This window comes from Protopterus annectens, chromosome 15.part0 (assembly GCF_019279795.1).
Source record: "Protopterus annectens isolate FY-2018-M chromosome 15.part0, PAN1.0, whole genome shotgun sequence".
Taxonomy (NCBI): Eukaryota; Metazoa; Chordata; order Ceratodontiformes; family Protopteridae; genus Protopterus; species Protopterus annectens.
Genome location: NC_056749.1, coordinates 74,430,408 through 74,450,920, shown reverse-complemented (window position 1 = coordinate 74,450,920; position 20,513 = coordinate 74,430,408). Strand labels below are relative to the sequence as shown.

The 20,513-nt window shown below is 39.7% G+C and overlaps 1 protein-coding gene across 1 annotated transcript in view; it reads left to right on the top strand.

Annotated features, from left to right (window-relative positions):
* Positions 1-20,513, top strand: part of LOC122789789 (multidrug resistance-associated protein 5-like) — a 464,322-nt gene that overhangs the window by 131,269 nt on the left and 312,540 nt on the right. The window contains exon 10 of the mRNA XM_044057231.1: positions 18,236-18,307. Coding sequence (XP_043913166.1) covers positions 18,236-18,307 — 72 coding nt within the window. The remainder of the gene's footprint in view (positions 1-18,235; positions 18,308-20,513) is intronic.

Genomic DNA, 20,513 nt, shown 5'->3' with positions numbered 1-20,513 from the left:
TCTCCCAGACATTCTACCCAGTCAAAGGGAGTTGGCTTCTAAAGAAGTTCAAAAACTTCTTCTAAAAAGAGCAATTCAAGAGGTCCTAGCAGGACAAAGAGGATCCGGCACTTGCTCTTACTTCTTTTTAGTGCTAAAAAAGATGGGGGACCTTCGTCATATTCTGGAGCTCAGCGGGAAAAAAATCTTTCAGGGAAGAAATCAAAGTTCTGGATGGTCACTGCTCAGTCAATTCTGCCACTTTTATGCAAGGATGATTGGATGTGGTCAGTGGATCTCCAGGACACCTACTATCACATCAAAATAGACAGGCGTTCCAGGAGACATCTTCGCTTACAGCTGGGAGCCAATCATTACCAGTTCAGATCCCTACCCTTTCGTTTCACCAGAGTCCCCTGGGTATTTACCAAATATATGGCAGTGATAGTGGCACACCTGCATCTGCAGAGGTTCCAGGTCTTTCTGTACCTCGGCTATTGGCGCCTCATGGCATCTTCGCAGAATCGACTGATACAGGAGATTCAGTATGTTCTCCCCCTCTTCCGTCAGTTGAGGATAACTGTCAACATTGCAAAATCCAACCTGATTCCCATTCGACAGTTGGAGTTCATAGGAATTCAGTTGGACTCCATTTCAGATATTGCAGCTTTACCTCTGCACAGAATTAATTTGCTACAGGAACAGGTCACACATATATTAGATCTGTTTTACCCCCTGGTTCATTTGGTCCTTCAGGCTCTCTGATCCATGGTCTCAGCCATTCTTCTCTTTCCTCTGACCAGGTACCACATGCGTGTGTTACAATGGACTTTAACTGTCCAATGGTTGGCTCTGGTTCATCCCGTGTCTGTGACCTCTCTCTAGGCAGGCCCTTTTCTCTCCCACTGCTCATGGACACACTGACCACAGACACCTCCCTGCTGGGGTGTGGGGACATTTTCGGGGGAAGACTGTCCAAGGCACATGGTCCCCATTAGAGAACAAGTTGCATAAAAATGTTCTAGAGATGAGGGCAGTTCTTATATCGTTGCAAGCCTTCCAGAACTGCCTACCTCTAGGGATGATTGCATTTCAGACATACAGCATGGCAGAAGTCTGGTATGTCAACAAGCAGGGGGGAGCACGTTCTTACCCATTATACAGAGAGGCCATGAGAGTGTGGGAATGGGCAATATTCTCCGGCCACTTCCTTATTGCAATGTGCATTCCTGGGGATTCAAATGTGTTGGTCGACAAGCTCAGCAGATCTATCTTGAGTCCTCATGAGGGGTCTTTCAATCCTTCAGTGGCGAGGCAGATTTTTGACCATTGGGGTCAACTGTGCTGCGACCTTTTTGCCTCTCCAGTCAACCGCAAATGCAGAAGGTTATTTTGCCCTGATCCCCCCTCAGGGGGAGTCACCAATGGATGCTGTAATCCACAATTGGCCTCCGGATCTCCTTTACACATACCCTCCTGTTCCCTTAATACCCAAGGTTCTGCAGAAAGCCAAACACCGGAGGACATCCCTTATCCTCATTGCCCCTTTCTGGCCTCATCAGTCATGGTTCCTCTTCACCTGGTCTCATCTGAAGTATCCACCATGGATACTGGATTCCTGTCAGGATCTGATTTCCCATCCATTTGGGCTTTCTCTCCCAAACCTTTGGACCCTTCACCTAACCACATGGTTTCTCCAGTTTCAATGATCATTAAACAGTCCAGGCTAGTGTCTCCCATGAAATGCATCATTGTGGCCTCCCAGAAACCCCCAACTAGAAAGGTGTACAGGTGTAAGTGGAAAAGGTTCTCGATCTAAGCCCAGAGCAGGAATCTAGATCCTTCTTCTGCTTCGGTTTCTGATGTACTTTTGTTCTTGTTCTCCCTTTCCCAAGAGGGAGCACGGTTTTCCACTGTCAAGCTTCATTTGGTAGTGATTTCTAATTTTCACAAGAACTCTGAATCTACCTTTTCATTTAGGCTTTGTAAAGCTTTTATGAAGGGGTTTTGTCCTGCTTTAGCCACAAATTAAGGACCCTTCACCTCCTTGGGACCTCACGCTGGTTCTGCAGTTGCTGGCTTGGTGTCCCTTTGAGCCTGCTGGTTCCTGTGATCTCAAGTTCCTATCTTGAAAGAAGGCCCTTCTGGTGGCTATCACTTCAGCTAGGTGGGTCTCAGAACTGTAGACTGTTGCCATTACTCCTCCTTTCATGACTTTTCACACGGAGAGAGTCTCTCTTAGAATGAACCTCTCTTTCTTGCCCAAGATTACTTCAGAGTCGACCCTAAATCAGTGTATTCAGCTTCCAGTATTCTTCCCAACTGTTCCAACAGAGGGAAGTATGTCCTGCATATTTTGGATGTTCACAGACAGCTATGGTTCTACTTGCATAGGACTAAAGACTTTTGTAAATCAGAGCAGCTTTTTGTGGCCTTTTCTGCTAACAGATGTGGTCTTCCAGTTTCTAAGGTCATTATTTCTAAATGGATATCTAGCTGCATCTCTGTGGTCTACAATCTTAACAACCTTGAGGTTCCGGGTAATGTCAGGGCCCATTCTAGTAGGTCTGTGGTGACTTCTTAGGCCTTTGCAGCAAGGCTTTCTATTGATGTTATCTGTACTGCTGCTGCCACTTGGTCTAATCCTCACACCTTTATATCTCATTACAAGCTGGATTTGATTTCTAGGAGCAGGGCTTCTTTTTGCTCCACAGTGCTCCGGCATGTCCTTCCTTGAGGCCTCCCAGGATATATGGTAGCTGGGGACTCTGACCCTTTGGTGATGAATGTAGACATGGATAACATCAGATAAAGAGTAATGTACTTACCATAACTTGGGATCTGTGTAATCCTATGTCTTCATTCATCACATTTCCCATCCGCCATCCCTCTACCTTGTTTCTATCATGGAGAAAGTTGGAGTGGTTTCCTTCCACCTTGGCAGGAGTTGCTTTTAGGATTAAGTTAGCAAACTTGATCTGGGGATTAGAGAGCAGCAGGGCATCATGGGAGATGGAGGAGCTAGAGCCTTGGATCCATCTGTGAATGTTACCTGCTCGGATCCGATGTGGGATCCTAGACCCTATGGTGATGAATGAAGACATAGGATAACACCAGTGCCAAGTTATGGTAAGTACATAACTCTTTTTATATATAATATGTATAGTGTGGTCTTGCTGTTGCATGTTATAGGAGTTGGCATGAGTGGGATGGTCATGCATTAGTCATATAGAGGAATTTGGTTGCTCTTATTAGCTGGCTATACTTCCGTGAGTGATGGACTACATCTGGTGTAACAGGATGACATCTGTGCTGTAATTGGTTCACTATTATCAATTTGGTGGCAAACTTGGTAATTGCATTACAGTACTTTTCATGGCTTTGAACTGTTTGATTACAGCTTAGTGAAAACTTGTTCTGTGTCAGAGAAACAGGGAAATAGATTAGCAGTAGATGTAGCTACACATATGCATCTATATATAAACAAATAGAGTTTAGATGTATATATACAATCTGGTTTTAGAAATACCTTTTAAGGTAAGTTTCAGTAAAATTATGGTGGTATTCCAAGGCCTGACAAGCATGATGCTTGCTTTGTGGTTAGCTTTAACCAGTGTAGATTTACTGTAGTGCATATCCATTATTAAAACCTAGAAAACACTAAACATCTCCAATTTCAGAGGTGGTAAGACTGTCAGACTGTGCTTCAATAAGTGAAGTTTCTAACAGGATGGTCTTTAGTTTACTATTTACACTGCAACAATTTTATTTATTTATTTATTACATTTGTTGACTGGGTATGTCTGACTGGGCCAGAGGCCGTTTTTCGCAATAATACAAAACAACAAACAAACAAAAGCATAGCAACAGTAAAACATTAGTACAATATAATTATTTTACAGTATCAAGAAACAGTGCAATGTAAGGTCCTGTTGACTAGAGGAGACCCAAGGAGAAAGCTCCATAGTAGTGCAACACAACCAGTACAAACAATATAACTGTACAAATGCAGTACAGTAACAACCAAGTAGCAGAACATATAGTTCAATCAGTAGAACTGTACAGTTACAGTACAGAATGAACAAACACTAGGTAGTATCTAAATTAAAGTTTACGAATAGAGAGGTTAGAAGGTCAGGTGAGAAAAGGTAAAAGATAAAAAGAGTAGGAAATAGATTAACCTGGGGAGTGGCAGGAGCATAGCCAGTGACTGATAAGGTGTTCCTTTAGGAGTGATTTGAACTGGTCATGTGCTGAATTTTTTGGTATTATGTCTGGAAGGGTGTTCCAGAGTTTGGCTATTCTGTGTGAATAGAGGGAGTTGGTTGTAGGAGTTGGATACTTTTAGTAAGAGTTTGTTGGAAGATCTTAGGAATCTGCTATTAATATTAGGTTGAACTAAAGAGGAGATGGCAGGGCAGTTGTTGGGATGGTAGATTATTTTATGGGATAGTTGATTGAGAGATAGAAGGTTGGAATGGGACCCTAGACAGTTTAATATTACAAGAGCTGAGCAATGGTGGGATCTGTGTGGGTGATTAGAGACAAATTTAGCAATCTTATGGTAACATGATTCTAGATTGTTGAGGTCAGATTTTCAAAGGTTAGTAAATATGAGAGATCCATAGAGAAGGGTCGTTAGAAGGTGTGTGTTAGAAGTGGATAGCCTGGCGATGGGAGTTAGGAATGATTTGGCCCTGTAAAGGGTACTTACTTTGATTTGGACTTTTTTGTTGGTTTGGGCAATATGAATGTCAAATTTGAGGGTTTCACCTATGGTAACATCTAAAAGTTTAGTGTGATTAGTGGGGAGAATTTTGGTACCATTTGCAGAGACGACAGATAGAGGGAGCTGGGAAGTCTTGGGTTTTTTGTTACTGAAAACTATGATTTTGGTTTTGTTGGAATTTAAAATAAGTTGGTATTGGGAGAGGTAGGTTTCAATGTCCCAAAAAGAAGACTGAATTTTTAGTTGGAGTTCTTGGGGTGAGTGGGCTGAACAGATAAGGGTAGCATCATCTGTGTACTGTTCTATGGAGGCATGTTGGGTAGGTCTGAGAGTAGAACCCTGGGGTACACAAATGGAGATGGGGAGTTGGGGGGGAAAGAGAATTTACCCACTTTGTAGCCTGTTGACGGTTCAAAGGATAGCTGTGGAACCAAGTTAGAGAGGATATACTAAGGCCATAGGTAGTTAGTTTATTTAGTAGACGCTGGTGGGACATGGTGTCAGAGGCTTTAGACATGTCGAGAAATATGGAAGAGACATGCAGGCCTTCGTTCATGAGATGGTGGATGGTGTCAGTGAAGGTTAGGAGGGCTGTGCTGGTACTGTGCTTTGGTCTGAATGGTGTCAGTGAAGGTTAGGAGGGCTGTGCTGGTGTTGTTAAGGAAGAAGTTTATGAGTGAAGGTTAGGAGGGCTGTGCTGGTACTGCGCTTTGGTCTGAAACCTGCTGGGACTTGGAAAGGAGGTTGTTGTTAAGGAAGAAGGTTATGAGCTGCTTTTGGATGCATTTTTCTAAAATTTTTGCAAGGGGGGGATGACTGTGGGATGATAGGTACACTTTTGTGGAAATTGTATTCATTTTTTGTTGACATTGATGCTGGTCCACAGAAAGTAATGAAGTAATTCCTCAATTTGTTGACAATGAGTTTCATCTCTAATACCATGCTTGACTGGTATATGCGTTGTGTCCTGAGTGTTGCAGTCTACTGAATGTGTGTGTGTGTGTGTGTGTGTGTGTGTGTGTGTGTGTGTGTGTGTGTGTGTGTGTGTGTCTGTGTGTGTGTGTGTGTGTTTGTGTATGTGTGCATGCCCATGTAAGTACTCGCCCTCACTATAAGAATATTCTACTTTGGAGGTAAACTATAGTTCTGCATCAGGATACCTGGCGTACAATAAAAGGAGACAAGCAAGAAACTGTGGATGTATTTTTAATTTGTGACTCAAGGGAGTAAGCCTGTGTCAATCACTCCTTGAAACCTGCTGTTGGAAAAAAGAAATAAGTAATTAGTTTTCGAGCAATCTCAAATTGGACAACAAGTATTGCAGTTCACCCCTTAATTCCTCACCTGTTATGACAGGAATTGGCACAAATGAAGATCTAATAACCAACAGATAATAGAGAAATGCTGCACTATGAGAAGCATTGCCCTCTATAAACTAACTTAATGCACTCCATCCTGATATGAATCTGAGGACTGTGAAAACAAATCCACATTTGGCTTGGGGAAGATCAGAAAGGGCGGGCTTTTTACTTCAATTATGATATATAAGCGTCATGATTCCATGCTATGATGTTCTGAAGAAGACAGATTTACTTCTGTTTTTATGTCAATAAATTAAGTGTTTCCAGCACAGTATCCTGTATTCTATTTACTTGTGCAATTGTTATGTCTATGATGTAATTAAAAACTGTGGAGCAAAGTAGAACTGACACTGACTTGCTGGGTAGAGAGAGGTGTCATTGCATTTGGCTTCCTGCAAAAGGTGAGTGGTATCCAGAGCTGATTTTGTCAACTGCTTTGGCCCAAATAGCCGTTGTAACACTTTTGTGGGGAGGTGGTCAAAGCCCCACAATTCCCTAATGCATAGCACCTTCTATGATGTTCTTTGTGTTTCACTGTTGCAGTCATTACATTTGGGTAATCTGCTAGCAGGTTGCCCTCAGTCGGCCTGAATTCCAAAGTCTTGGGTCCTGCATCAGTTGCTGTCTTCTCTTCCATGACATCAGGTCATCAGGGGTATAAAACAAGCAGCCTACACCATTTTCTTTAGTCTTTCTTGCCGCGCGGTGCCCGAAGCAGAAGCAGTTCACAAGTGCCAGTCGGCCGACTCCTAAAATTTTCGATTTAGAGTTTCAGAACTGAAGTCTTCACTAAAGCTAAGTACCCCATTGGGGAAACTTTTTTCTTGCTCCATACCGATGTCAGTAAAAGTTAATAATTGCATTACTTGTGGGAATCAAATACCTCATAAGGATTTCCATTTATACTGTATTCCTTGCCTAGACCCTGATCATAACGTGCCTAGCTGTCGGTTTTCTGCTAGATTTAACCAACGCACTATTAAGCGTTGGTATATATCTTTGCCTCAAAATATTTTGGAAACAGATTTAACTATCATGAAATGTCGTCAGATAGCAATCCGACTACCGGAGTACACAAAAAACACAAAGAAAAGGACAGAGACAGACCGTTGAGGTCCAAAACCGATGACGAAGCTTCTCCTAAACCAGTCACCGGTTCGCCGGTACTCAGTGAGGTGCTTTCGCAGCCCCTGATACCAGCTACATTCGAGTTGCAGGCCCCTACCGAGACCCATGTGGAGTCTGGCATGCCGCAAGATTCTCAAAGTATTGTACCCGCGGATGTCTCTTCCTCAGATGGGTCCGGAGCTGCTGAGCAGGCACCGGCTTCTGAGGGTGTATTCAGGCCACAAAATTTTTATATAAAACCGACGCCAGCTTCAAAATCAAAGACAAAAGCAACTTCTAAAGCTTATAAACTGACACATGAGCCACGTGCACAGGCCTCTATGCCCAAAAAGCTGATGATCAAAATGGCTGAAGACCTAATTACCTTGATCAGGGGTTCCCAACCCCCTCCTGATAAGAGGCCTAGGCAAGACACTGATTATGAATCTTCAGATCGGGTTTCTATTTTTTCTGATTCCTCTTCTGATCAGGAATTATCTATACCACCCTATGAGGATTCTGATGCAGAGGAATCTTTCCCATCTGCATCGCCTCCTGAAGATTATTCCTTTGGAGAAACCTTGCATACTTTGACGGAGCATTTTCACTGGGAGAGTCAATATTTCTCAGAATCAAAAAAGAGGCTCAGGGATTTCCTTCTTTTTCCTCAGCATAGGCCTTTAGCCATACCCCCTGTTTTAGATATTGTGGATGATGTGTTTTCGGAGTCAAGCTTGACTCCAGACTCCTTACCTCCGGCTCCTAGCAAGCCAGGCAGTTATTACAGGGTTCCTGACTCACACAAATTTTTATTTAGAAACCCTGCTGCTGACCCTGAAACTATTTCACAGGGTCCAAAAGGCGTTAAGGCCTCAACAGCAAAAAATCCTACCCCCTCTGACAGAGATTGCAGGGCACTGGATAGAAGGGGAAAGAAGGTTTATACATCTGCAACCTTGGCAATTAGGGCCTTAAACTGCCAGTTTCATATGCTCAAGTATCAACAACATGTTATGGGATTACTGAAACAAAAAATGATGTTGATTTCTGAATGTGCAGAAAATAAAGAATTGCAGGAATTATTGCATGCAGCAGAACAAGTTGGAAAGCATACTTTGCAATGTGGTTTTGATTCTTTAGAGGCCTCCTGCAGGGCCACAGTTACTGGATCTGTGATTAGGAGGCATGCCTGGCTAAAAGAGCAACATTTGCCTGATCATGTTAAAGCTAAATTGCTGGATGTGCCTTTACAGCATGATACTCTGTTTGGTATTAAGGCGGAAGAGGTTTTAAAGAAAATGGAAGACAAAGCTAAGTCTATGCAAACTGTAAAAGACTTCTTACAAGTGCAGCCACCAAGATTCAGTAGACACTGGCCTACAAAAAATTGGTCCTTTCCTGCATCCGACAGAGCTCAATGGGGCAAATCCAGGTCCCCTAAAGGTTCTAGATACCAATCACAGGATTCTTACAGGTCAAAGCAATGGGGTGCTTGTACCTCCAAATCTGGAGGAAATAAAGCGCAGCCCTACAGTAAACAGTCTCAATGACTTCCCTCTGCCATCACCAAGCACTTATCTTTTGGCAACACCATTAGGGGGAAAATTAGCACTTTATGCTCAAAATTGGCAGTTAATAACCCAGGACAAGTGGGTGTTAAACATAGTATCTCAGGGATACAGATTCCACTTCCACACTCTGCCAATTGCAAACGGTTGGCCAGATCTGCCAAAAAATCAATGGGCAGAAGCACAGAAACAAGTTACGTCCCTCATGGATATGGGGGCTATTCAGCCAGTACCAGAACAGGAAAAAGGACAAGGGTTTTATTCAAGACTGTTCTTGGTACCCAGAAAAGACAAGGCCTGGTGCCCAATACTGGATTTATCAATTTTGAACACATACCTGGACATTCCAAAATTTAAAATGCTAACTTTGCAGCAGCTTCTGCCCATGTTGGGCAAGAACGCTTGGCTAGTGACATTAGACCTAAAAGAGGCATACCTGCATATCCCAATAAGGGAATCATGCAGAAGATACCTCCGTTTCAAGACGGGCTTTATGCGTTACCAATTCTCTGCACTGCCCTTTGGCTTATCTACTGCGCCCAAGGTCTTTACAAAGTGCCTGGCACCAGTAATTGCATTTTGCAGACAAAGAAGTATACAAATCTATCCTTACTTGGATGACTCATTCAAGCAGAGAACAAGGACATTCTCATTCAGCATCTGGCATTTGTGAAAAGGCTTCTAACATGCCTAGGGTACACAATAAATGAAAATAAATCACAACTGGTACCCTCTCAAAAGATAACATTCCTGGGTGCAAGCTTGAATACAACTACCCAGATGGCTTTCCTCATGCCAGACAAACAAAGGCAACTGACTACTTACTTCAAACTGATGGCAACAAAAACCCAGTTATCTGCAAGACAAACTCTGCAGGCTTTGGGGTTCATGGCATCCTGCATTCTACTAATTCCACATGCAAGACTGCATATGAGGAAACTTCAGTGGTACCTAAAAGGTTTATGGAGTCAACATTGTCACAGCTTGGAAACAATGATTCTTCTCATTCCCTGCCTGCAACAAGAGTTTCTTTGGTGGGCAGAGACATGTCACCAGAACATGGGACAGTCTTTCACTCTACCCCCTGCCAGCCAAACCTTAACAACAGACACATCAGATTATGCATGGTGGGCCCACCTGGCGGGAAGATGCATTCAGGGCATATGGACCCCAAAACAAATGCATCTGCATATCAACCAAAAAGAGATGTTAGCTGTTCAAAATGCCCTGACAGCCTTCAAGGACTTACTTCATCCAGGACAACTACTGATAAAGATGGACAACACCATGGTTACGTGGTACGTAAACAAGCAGGGGGCATGCACTCATACCCCTTTTGCAGACTAGCCATGGCACTGTAGGACATAGCCTTGACTTACCAAGTACATCTTCAAGCTCAATTCCTGCCAGGAAAGCAAAATACTCTGGCAGACGATTTAAGCAGAAACCTTATGGACCCTCATGAGTGGAAACTAGATCCATAAGTCTTCAGCATGATAACATAGAAATGGGGGAGCCCGGACATAGACCTATTTGCCTCTCCTCGGAATTATCAACTGGAAAAATTCTGCACAAGGACTTATCACAGACAAGCATGGAAAGTGGACGCCCTATCCTTCAGTTGGAAAAAAAATATCAGTTTATGCCTTTCCTCCTCTGCCTCTTCTTCCCAAGGTCCTACTAAAAGTCAGACAAGAGAAACCAAAGATGATACTAATTGCCCCGGACTGGCCCTGCCAATAATGGTACCCAGTCCTAAAGAATTTGTCTCAATTCCCTGCTTGGTACTTGCCTCAAATACCTCACTCACTTACTGTCCCAGCAAAACAATCAGATCCTGCACAATCAGCTCCAAACACTGAACCTGGCAGCATGGCTGATCATGTAGTTATTCAAACAACACCTCTCAGTAAAGCTGTGATGGATGTCATTTTGGAAGCCAAAATACCTAGTACTAGAAAATCTTATACTGATAAATGGAAGAGATTCTGTGCTTGGAACCAAGCACAAGGAACTGACACAGCAGAGGCAAATATTCCTCATATTTTACAATACTTGACTGAGATGCTTGACAAGGCCCTATCTTTTTTCATCAATACAAATCCATGCCTCAGCCATCTCAGCTCATTACAACACAGAGCCACCAATCTTTTCTCATCCTTTACTAAAGCAGTATCTTAGAGGGTCCAAAAAATTAAGGCCTCCCAGAAGATCACCAATTCCTTCATGGGACCTCAATTATGTATTGGAAAAGCTCACCCTGCCTCCATTTGAACCAGCTGCTACTGCAGATCTAAAGTTCTTATAATGGAAATCAGCTCTGCTCCTGGCAATTACTTCAGCAAGAAGGGTCTCAGAGCTACAGGCCCTCATGGCTGTGGAGCCTTTTATCATATTTTACCCAGACAGGGTGTCCCTCAGGATCAATCCTTCATTTATGCCTAAGGTGGTTTCCAGTGTGGCTCTTAACCAAACTATTCATCTGCCAACTTTTTATCCAAATCCGCAGAAAAAGGGTGAGCGGATTCTGCATTCTTTGGATGTACACAGACAACTAAGATTCTACTTGAGCAGGACTAAAGCTCTAAGAAAAACTGAGCAGTTACTAGTGACATTTGCTGCAGGATCAGAGGGAAGGGCTATTTCAAAGCAGACTATTTCAAAGTGGATAAGCCACTTCATTCGTTTCTGCTACTTACACCATGGCAAACCGGTGCCCAAGGGCATTAGGTCTCATTCCACCAGGGCTGCAGCTACATCAGCAGCTTTTCTCAGAGGGGTACCAACCAAAGACATTCTAGAGGCTGCTACTTGGAGTTCTGTTCACACTTTTACAAAGCATTATCATTTGCCTCTCTACTCAAAGTCCAGGGCAGGCTTTGCCACTGCAGTTCTGCAGGGCCTTATAGCCACCCCTGTTGCAGTTTAGCTCCAGCCTCCCATCAATAGCTTTGGGATTCTACCCAAATGTAATGACTGCAACAGTGAAACACGAAGAACATAGTACAGTTGTGTACACTTACCGTAAATGTAGATGTTTGAGTGTATTCACTGTTGCAGTCCAGGTTACCCGCCCACCATCCCCCTTTTATTCTGGAGTTTCTCTTTCCTTCACTATCTTCTATAGCCTTTGTGGTGTATTTGCTTGTAGATGAAGGTAAAGTTTGTATTGTTGCATGTATATATAGCTTATATATATATTTTTGCTACCCATTTTGGGGGCACCAGACATCTGGGGCAAGAAAAACTAAAGAAAATGGCACTGGCTTCTTGCTTTATACCCCTGATGTCATGGAAGAGGAGACAGCAACTGACGCAGGACCCAAGACTTTGGAATTCAGGCCGACTGAGGGTAACCTGCCAGCAGATTACCCAAATGTAATGACTGCAACAGTGAATACACTTGAACATTTGCATTTATGGTAAGTGTACACAACTGTACTTTTGCGTGTGTGTATGTATGTGTGTGTGGATGCACATGCATGTGCTCTCTATATGGTGTAATGAAGAACCATGGTACCAAGCTGGATAGACATCACCTTGCTGCCTTGTTGACTGGAGAATGCTGTCACTGTAGTAACTTGAGTTGACATTGCCAATTGCTGTGGTCTGCACAGCCATTGATTCACTTTTGTGGAGAGGTGGGCAAAGACACACAATTACCAGTACATTGTGTGTGTGTGTGTGTGTGTGTGTGTGTGTGTGTGTGTGTGTGTGTGTGCGTGCGTGTGCGTGTGCGCGTGTGTGTGTGTCTGTGAATGAATGTGGATGCATTGCATATAAGAATTGTAGAGCCAAGTTGTATTGACAGATGCTTGCTGCCCTGCTGGGGGGAGAAGTGGAACATGTGGAGTGGAGTTTGTGCAACAGGTGGAGATGTTCTCAACTTTTTATTTGTGTTTATTTCTTTTTTATCTTTGTTGATCGAGTTACTCCTACTAGGCTAGTCCTGTGTTTTCAGGAGAGACCCAAGGCATACCTCTCAATCTCTTAGAGCAAGAAATCTGGCAAAGCCACAAATAATGGGAGGACACTTTTTAAACACTGCTCTTACAAACCTAGAAAGTTGATAGAATAACAGGTTTTGCATTAGCATGAATTTTCTGGAGGACATCAAGTAAATATAGATCCAGCTGCAGGAACAGATGGAATTAGGGTATGAAATGTATAAAAATTGAAGAGATTATCAAAAAAATGTTTTTAAAGATTTTTAATAAATAGTTAATTAATGTTTTATGTATAAATAATTATATAGTGGAAATATATAAATTCTTATTTTTAATACTTAAATTCATATGGACGAAGGAAGATAGAAGACAATTAAAAAACTGGAGTACAATAGTATTGAATAATAATGATTATAAGATCTTTATGAAAATAATGCAAACGAGATTTGAAACAAAAATGAAAATTATTACGGAGGATAGTATAAAGGGGAGGGATTGTCAAAAATTATTAATGATAGAGAAATTGTGGATGATATCATGAATTGAAAAGAAGAAGTGAAAACCATGATAGGAGACCTTAATAAGGTATTTGATACAACTGGACATGACATTTTATGGGTGATAATGAAAGAATATAAGTGAGAAAGTTAGAAAAGTATGTATTTCAGTATATAGTAATAATAAAGTAAAAATATTTGTAAGTGGCTGGTTGAGCCAAGAGGTATATATGAAGAGTGATGTAAGTGAAGCCCAATGAGTTGTATGCTTTTTGCATTAGTTACGAATTTGATAGTATATGAAATAAATTACAAATTGAAGGAGGTGGGGTGTATAACATCTGAAGGGTTAAGAATTTCAGTTCTTTTAACATTCACACATGACATAATAATTGCAAAAAATTAAATTTGGATAAAATAAGTAATTTGCACAAATGGGTATCTAGGGGTGATGAGGATGACATCAAATAAAGAGAAAAATAAAGGTTTAGGTGATGTAGTAGAGATGGGGGATATATTTTATAATGAATTAAATTTCTATGCTAGATATAAAATTTGGAAATAAAGATGTAAGCAGAATTCAATGGAAAAAAAAAAACAAGACAAACCTGTCTTTTCTGGAAAATATATACATTATCATTCATATAAAAGGCTTATGTGAGAAATTCAGTACTGATGGGAAAATAACATATTTAGCAAGCGTATTTATGTTGCCAACAGTAGTTGAAAAGGAATTATTGCAGATAATTTTTTTTCATTTATATGGGAGTCTAGATTAAACCCAGTAAAAAGAGGAGTTTTTCATGTAAATAAAAAGGGAGGTGGTTTAGGATTAATTAACCCATTGACATATGCTGCTTCATTAAATTTGTAGAAAGTGATAAAGTGAATAAACAAACAAGATGAGAGAATAGTAATAAAATCATATAAATATAAGTATAATTAATTTTGAGGTATGATAAAAAAGAGAGAAAAAAAGAGTGTATAAATGAAGAAATAGAATGTTACCAAGAAAAAAATATTTTTGTGGAAATAAAAATTGATGATATAGAAAAAATATAGAACTACGTAAAACCATTGAAAAATGTAACGTGAAAATTTTAAAGCTGTAAAAATAAGAAACAAATAGTGAAATCAGACAGTAGAATGTCAAGATTTTTTAGTGGAGACTGGTACTAGATAAGTTACCAGTAAGAGGCCATATAGCGGGTCTATATTATATTCTCGAAAGCCAACAATGTCAAATCTGACATTGTCGACACAAGAATATCGAACGCTCAGAATCTCGAGTGTGTAAATGGAAATCTCCGTAAGGGGAGATTTCCATTTCCTGCAATGTAATGTGGTCTTGGAGTTGGTATATTTAAGTAGCGGGGATGTGGGGGGCTCACTTGCCCCCCTGCTTAAACCCATTAGGGTACTTTTTTCTTTTTCTTTTTTGTCTTTTTATAAGGTCGATGTTTGAAGACATCGACCATATGTTATTCGATGTTTTCAAATGTCAGTCTTATAATATAGACCCCCATATACCATATAACATAAAAGTGATAAGAACATGTTTGTATTGTCAAGAAAAAGAAACAATGGAACGTGTTTTTGAAATGCAAAAGAGTAAACAGTTTTTGGGAAAACTGTGAAGAAGATTTTTTTCAAGCTATAAAAGAAGTGGAAAAATAAACATGAATATGATTAAATATAGATATTATAACAACAGAAGTAAAGAATATGTTAAAAATAAATAAAAAAGTTATTTTATGTTATACGGGTTAAAGTCAATAAAGGACTAAATGAAACTGTATTTAATGGCAAATGGATTTTAGCAACAAGATTAAGTAAAATCAGATGGTAGTTATGGAAAAAGGAGTGGGGTCTAATAGGAATGAAATTTAGTATGATTGTAAAGGAAATTATGAATATGCAAACAGATTTATATATCTATGTATTTGTGCATTTGTAAATATGTACATTTCTGTAAATAAGAGGTCTATTTGTATATAAATAAAGTGCCCTTACTCTGTTTGATAGGTGCTGTGAGATCTTTTACATCCACATGATCTACCACGAGCCCAGGCATATTAGGCCTTAGTTTAACACCTCATCTGAAGGATAACATACTCAGAAATGCAGCACCCCCTTATGTGACACTGCTGTGTCAGCAATCCATTGGCCTGGTGTGACAAAAGAACTGAAAGCTTTCTGTACCAATGGTGAGTGTGTAACCTCTTGCCCTATTTATTTGCTGCCCTGCTGGGGACACAGTGTAATGAGAGCAGTAGAGTCAGTGCAATAGCTGAAAGTGTCCTGAACTCACAATAGCACTGGCTCCTCATAGCCATTACAGCACTGTTTCGTAGTGAGTTGGTGAAGGCAACACACTTCAGTGGTACATGGTATGTGTGTTTGTGTGGGGGGGCAGGGTTGGGCTGAGAGTAGTTAACATCTATGAAAGTTTTCTTAGTGAGCCTGTGGTAGTCACAGCATAATGGGGAAGAACCTTTCAACTTTAGACTAACAGACTGCTGGGAGGGACCTGGAGAATTAAGAGTATAGTAGTTTGCAACCATGGTTAGGAGTTTTCTTTAATAGTTGCATAAACATTAAGAAGCACAGGCAACTGGGACAAAATAATTAGAGAGGGAAAGGAAATAAAATGAGAAGAGGCCAAGAATACATTTGGACTACAGTCTAGAAACTGCCTTCCCTTTCAAGGCTTGATATCAAAGTATAGGCAAAGAGATAGGAGTAGGGGAAGGCTGAGGATGATAGTCATGGGGAGAAAAAAAAATTACCCACTTTATGCACATTTTGGAGTAATCCCTGCCACATATTGGTAAATATGAATTTCTTTTCCTGTCCTGTCTGCTGCCCATCCAAGAGGTCATTGATGAAGACAGCAAGGAATAATGTTGGTATAATGCAGGTACAGAAATATGTTCTCTTAACCTTTCTTAGTGGCCACATTTGACAGACATGCTTCTGATTTTGGCACAGTGACCCAGTTCAACTACTCACATATGATGATATAAGCAAGAATGGAAGCTTTAGCGGGTTCCTGTTACGTAGTTGAACTTTTACAAGTTCGAACGCTATATGATCAAAACCATATGTTTGAACTTGTAAAAGTTTGAATACATAAAGAAAAAAAAAAGAAAATAAAAAACATAACTAACTGTTGTAAGCAGGGAGGCAAGCCCCCCTGCACCCCCACACCCCTCGCTCTTTAAATATACCAACTCTGAGATCGCACTACAGTGCGGAAAGGGAAGATTTCCCCAGTACAAAAAGGGAAAATTTCCCTTTACTGCACTGTAGTGCAATCTCAGAGTTGGTATATTTAAAGAGTGGGGGGGGGTGTGGGGGTGCAGGGGGACTTGCCCCCTGCTTACAACATTTTTTGTTTTTTATGTGTTGTAAGTTTTGAAACTTCGAACATAAGGGTTTGACTTTATTATGTCTGAAGTTTCAAAACTATGATCACGTAATAGGAACCCGCTTTATCAACAAGGATGCATGAAGTTCTTATCCTTTCCATTGGAAAGGCGATGTGGTCACTCCTCCTGCCATCTGGCTGCCTTTTGGCCTGCACTGCAGTCCAGACCTGGGTTACCAGTTTCACAGAAAAATCTTGTGAGATCTACTCCAAAGGGGCCCTATCAGTTACCCATTTTTCATTAGCATAATTCACTTGGATGGGTTTCATGGGATACTATATGTGATGTAAAAAATCACCCATAATGCACAATGTGTTTTGTCATTATTAATTTATTATTAATTCACACAGAGCCTGTCACTTCAGCTGCTTGAATTCTTACCAGACGGCATGGCAACTGAATCCCATAATCCCATTGGCTACTGTTGTAGCCAACGTCTCACAACACACAACTACGTGTGCTAAAACATGGAACTAATCACTTATGATGGAAGTCAGAAAAATGTTAAGATGCTCTACACAACACAACTTCCTGAGGAAGCTGTGAGGGGAGCTAATGAATATTTTGCATGAAAAGAGTCACAGTGTCTGTTGTAAATGGTTGTGTAAATAGAAAGCACTTAAACATATTACTTGTGATACTTTTAAATGAAATGTGTGGCTCTCATGTTGTGCTGGCTGTCATTCTTTTAGTATGTTATCAGATAATTAAAAGCAGTCCCACAGCGATTGCATAAATACGCAAATTGTTGGTTAATTAGGATATGCAGTTTGTCTTGTACACATGGAAATGGTCCAACTGAGTGGGCCATCTGGTTCTAATCAACCAATAAACTTATAAGTCTATGTTTATGAGTGACTAAGGTACTGCAGTTCTCCTGTTTATTTATTTATGAGTGACTAAGGTACTGCAGTTCTCCTGTTTATTTATTTATGAGTGACTAAGGTACTGCAGTTCTCCTGTTTATTTATTTATGAGTGACTAAGGTACTGCAGTTCTCCTGTTTATTTATTTATGAGTGACTACGGTACTGCAGTTCTCCTGTTTATTTATTTATGAGTGACTACGGTACTGCAGTTCTCCTGTTTATTTATTTATGAGTGACTACGCTACTGCAGTTCTCCTGTTTATTTATTTATGAGTGACTACGGTACTGCAGTTCTCCTGTTTATTTATTTATGAGTGGCTAAGGTACTGCAGTTCTCCTGTTTATTTATTTATGAGTGACTAGGTACTGCAGTTCTCCTGTTTATTTATTTATGACTGACTACGGTACTGCATTTATTTATTTATGAGTGACTACGGTACTGCAGTTCTCCTGTTTATTTATTTATGAGTGACTAAGGTACTGCAGTTCTCCTGTTTTTTTATTTATGAGTGACTACGGTACTGCAGTTCTCCTGTTTATTTATTTATGAATGGCTAAGGTACTGCAGTTCTCCAGTTTATTTATGAGTGGCTATGGTACTACAGTTCTCCTGTTTATTTATTTATGAGTGGCTAAGGTACTGCAGTTCTCCTGTTTATTTATTTATGAGTGACTAAGGTACTGCAGTTCTCCTGTTTATTTATTTAAAGAATGAGCAACAATGTTTATTATTATTATTTTTTCTTAGGGGAAGCTGATTGGCATTTGCGGCAGGACTGGCAGTGGCAAAAGTTCTCTAATTTCAGCGATCTTGGGACAGGTAAGACCAACTTTTTTGCCTTCTTGTCCTTAATGGAATAAATGGAAAGTTTCCAACTCCTTTTGCTGAAATCAGTGATAACTTAATAAATACTAGTAATCATTGTTTGGAGGAAAGGCTGTGATATCAGGGCAGAATTAAGATAAGAAAAGGAAGTTTTTGATTACTTCAATTAGAAACGTGAGAGCGATAGTGGTATAGAAATACAACATAACCAATAGAAGTCTGAGTCATGGAGACTCAAGAAACAGAAGGTGAAGCATTTTAGAGAGGAAAAAAGGAGAAGAACATTGGGAGGTTCAGTATGATTGTAAATGAAGGCGGTACTTCTAAGTGTCGTAGTACAAGGTTTGTACAGCATGATACACATAGTAAAGGTGTACTAATTATCGGTGACTCTGTTTTGCAAGCACTAATAAACTTGGTGGTGTCTGGCTTTAATAAAGGAGTGATTATGGTGATGAGGGATATATTGTTGACCTCAAATGACTTTTAAGAAATGGAAAAAAATAAGGTAAGATCATAGTAGTTGGAGGGGTAAACAATGTTAGTGTCGTACATCTTTATTTAGTAGCTATATTAAGGATATTTCTTGACCTCCTTTGAGTTACTTTTCTATTATGTGATCATTGCTCAGAAATGTGGATATCTGTTAACATAAGTGTCGACAAGGTTAAACATATACAGAAATGTGGATATCTGTTAACGTAAGTGTCGACAAGGTTAAACATATACAGAAATGTGGATATCTGTTAATGTAACTGTAGACAAGGTTAAAAAATGTAAGGCAACATTGCCCTGAGGTATGCACTGTAGCTCTATGAGAACGTATGACAAATAATTCTTAATATTTTAAGGGTGATAAATTACAGTTAAGTTGCATAGGTAGTAGGTTTCTTTTTAAAACATAATGGGGTATGTGAACTTTTTTTATTTTTCTGATTTTAGCAACAAGATTAAGTAAAATCAGACGGTAGTTATGGAAAAAGGAGTGGGGGGTCTAATAGGGATGAAAATTTAGTATGATTGTAAAGGAAATTATGAATATACAAACAGATTTATATATTATATTTATTTAAAAAACATTTCAATATAAGTACAAATACTAAATGAATAAGCATGAATAAATAAGCAAGTATGAATAAAACTGACCAGGAATGAACATGCACGCTGAGGATGACCTGACTTTAAAAATATTATAAAAGACTTTGTTTAAAAAAAGTGCTAAATAATTACTTGATGTGCAAAATGAGCAATTCATTTAAAAGAACTACCCACTAGAAAAATCATTTTTATAATAATTTTATAATATAATATAATATTTTTAAATATCTGTAACTTTTGCTTTTAGAAGCTAATTGATGTTCAGCATGTGACACGTTAAATAGCTGCATTTTGCATTAGTTCTGTTTGTCTGATGAAGTCTTGTTCATAGAAGCAAGACAAAAGCACTTACACAACTTGTTTTTAGGAATTAAAACTTGTCTCTGTGGATTATAGTTTGTTCCTTGGATTTGTCTTGCCACCTATGGTTGTTTTTAGAATTTTTTGCAGTTATTTTTTACAATTTTTTTAATTTGTAATACTCAAAGTTTAGAATAATAACTTTTCTTCATTAGAGACTAGAAGTAGGGATAACAGTGCTGTGACTGTATTTTGGATAACAGAAACTTAGTTTTCTGAAAGCAATCCAGCACTATGTTTCCCAGGATATCTGACATATTATACTGTTAGGAAAAGAAAGAAAGAAGAAAGGAGGGGTTTTTGTTATTTGAACGAAAAGTTTGTAGCTAATCTAATAAGTGAAAGTATGGAATTTGAGATTATATCTGTAAATATTTACATTAATAGCTCCTGGTTAGAGGCTGTCCATGTTTGAGTGCTTCAGAGAATAGTAAAAACTACAAGAAAAATGTAGCCAACCTAGAAACACACACACACACACACACACACACACACACACACACACACACACATGCATACATATATACATATACATCAGCTTCTGTTTCATTTAGTAAAAGTGTGTGTGTGTGTGTGTGTGTGTGTGTGTGTGTTGTGTGTTCTATATAGAAATCCAGAGCTTATCTAAACAATCCTATGTGGGTTTGTGATTGAATGCACAGTTGTCTGGTAAGATATTTATTTTGATTTATATTTTATTTTTACCACTGTTTTTCACTGTTTGTAAGGCTAGAAGTGATAG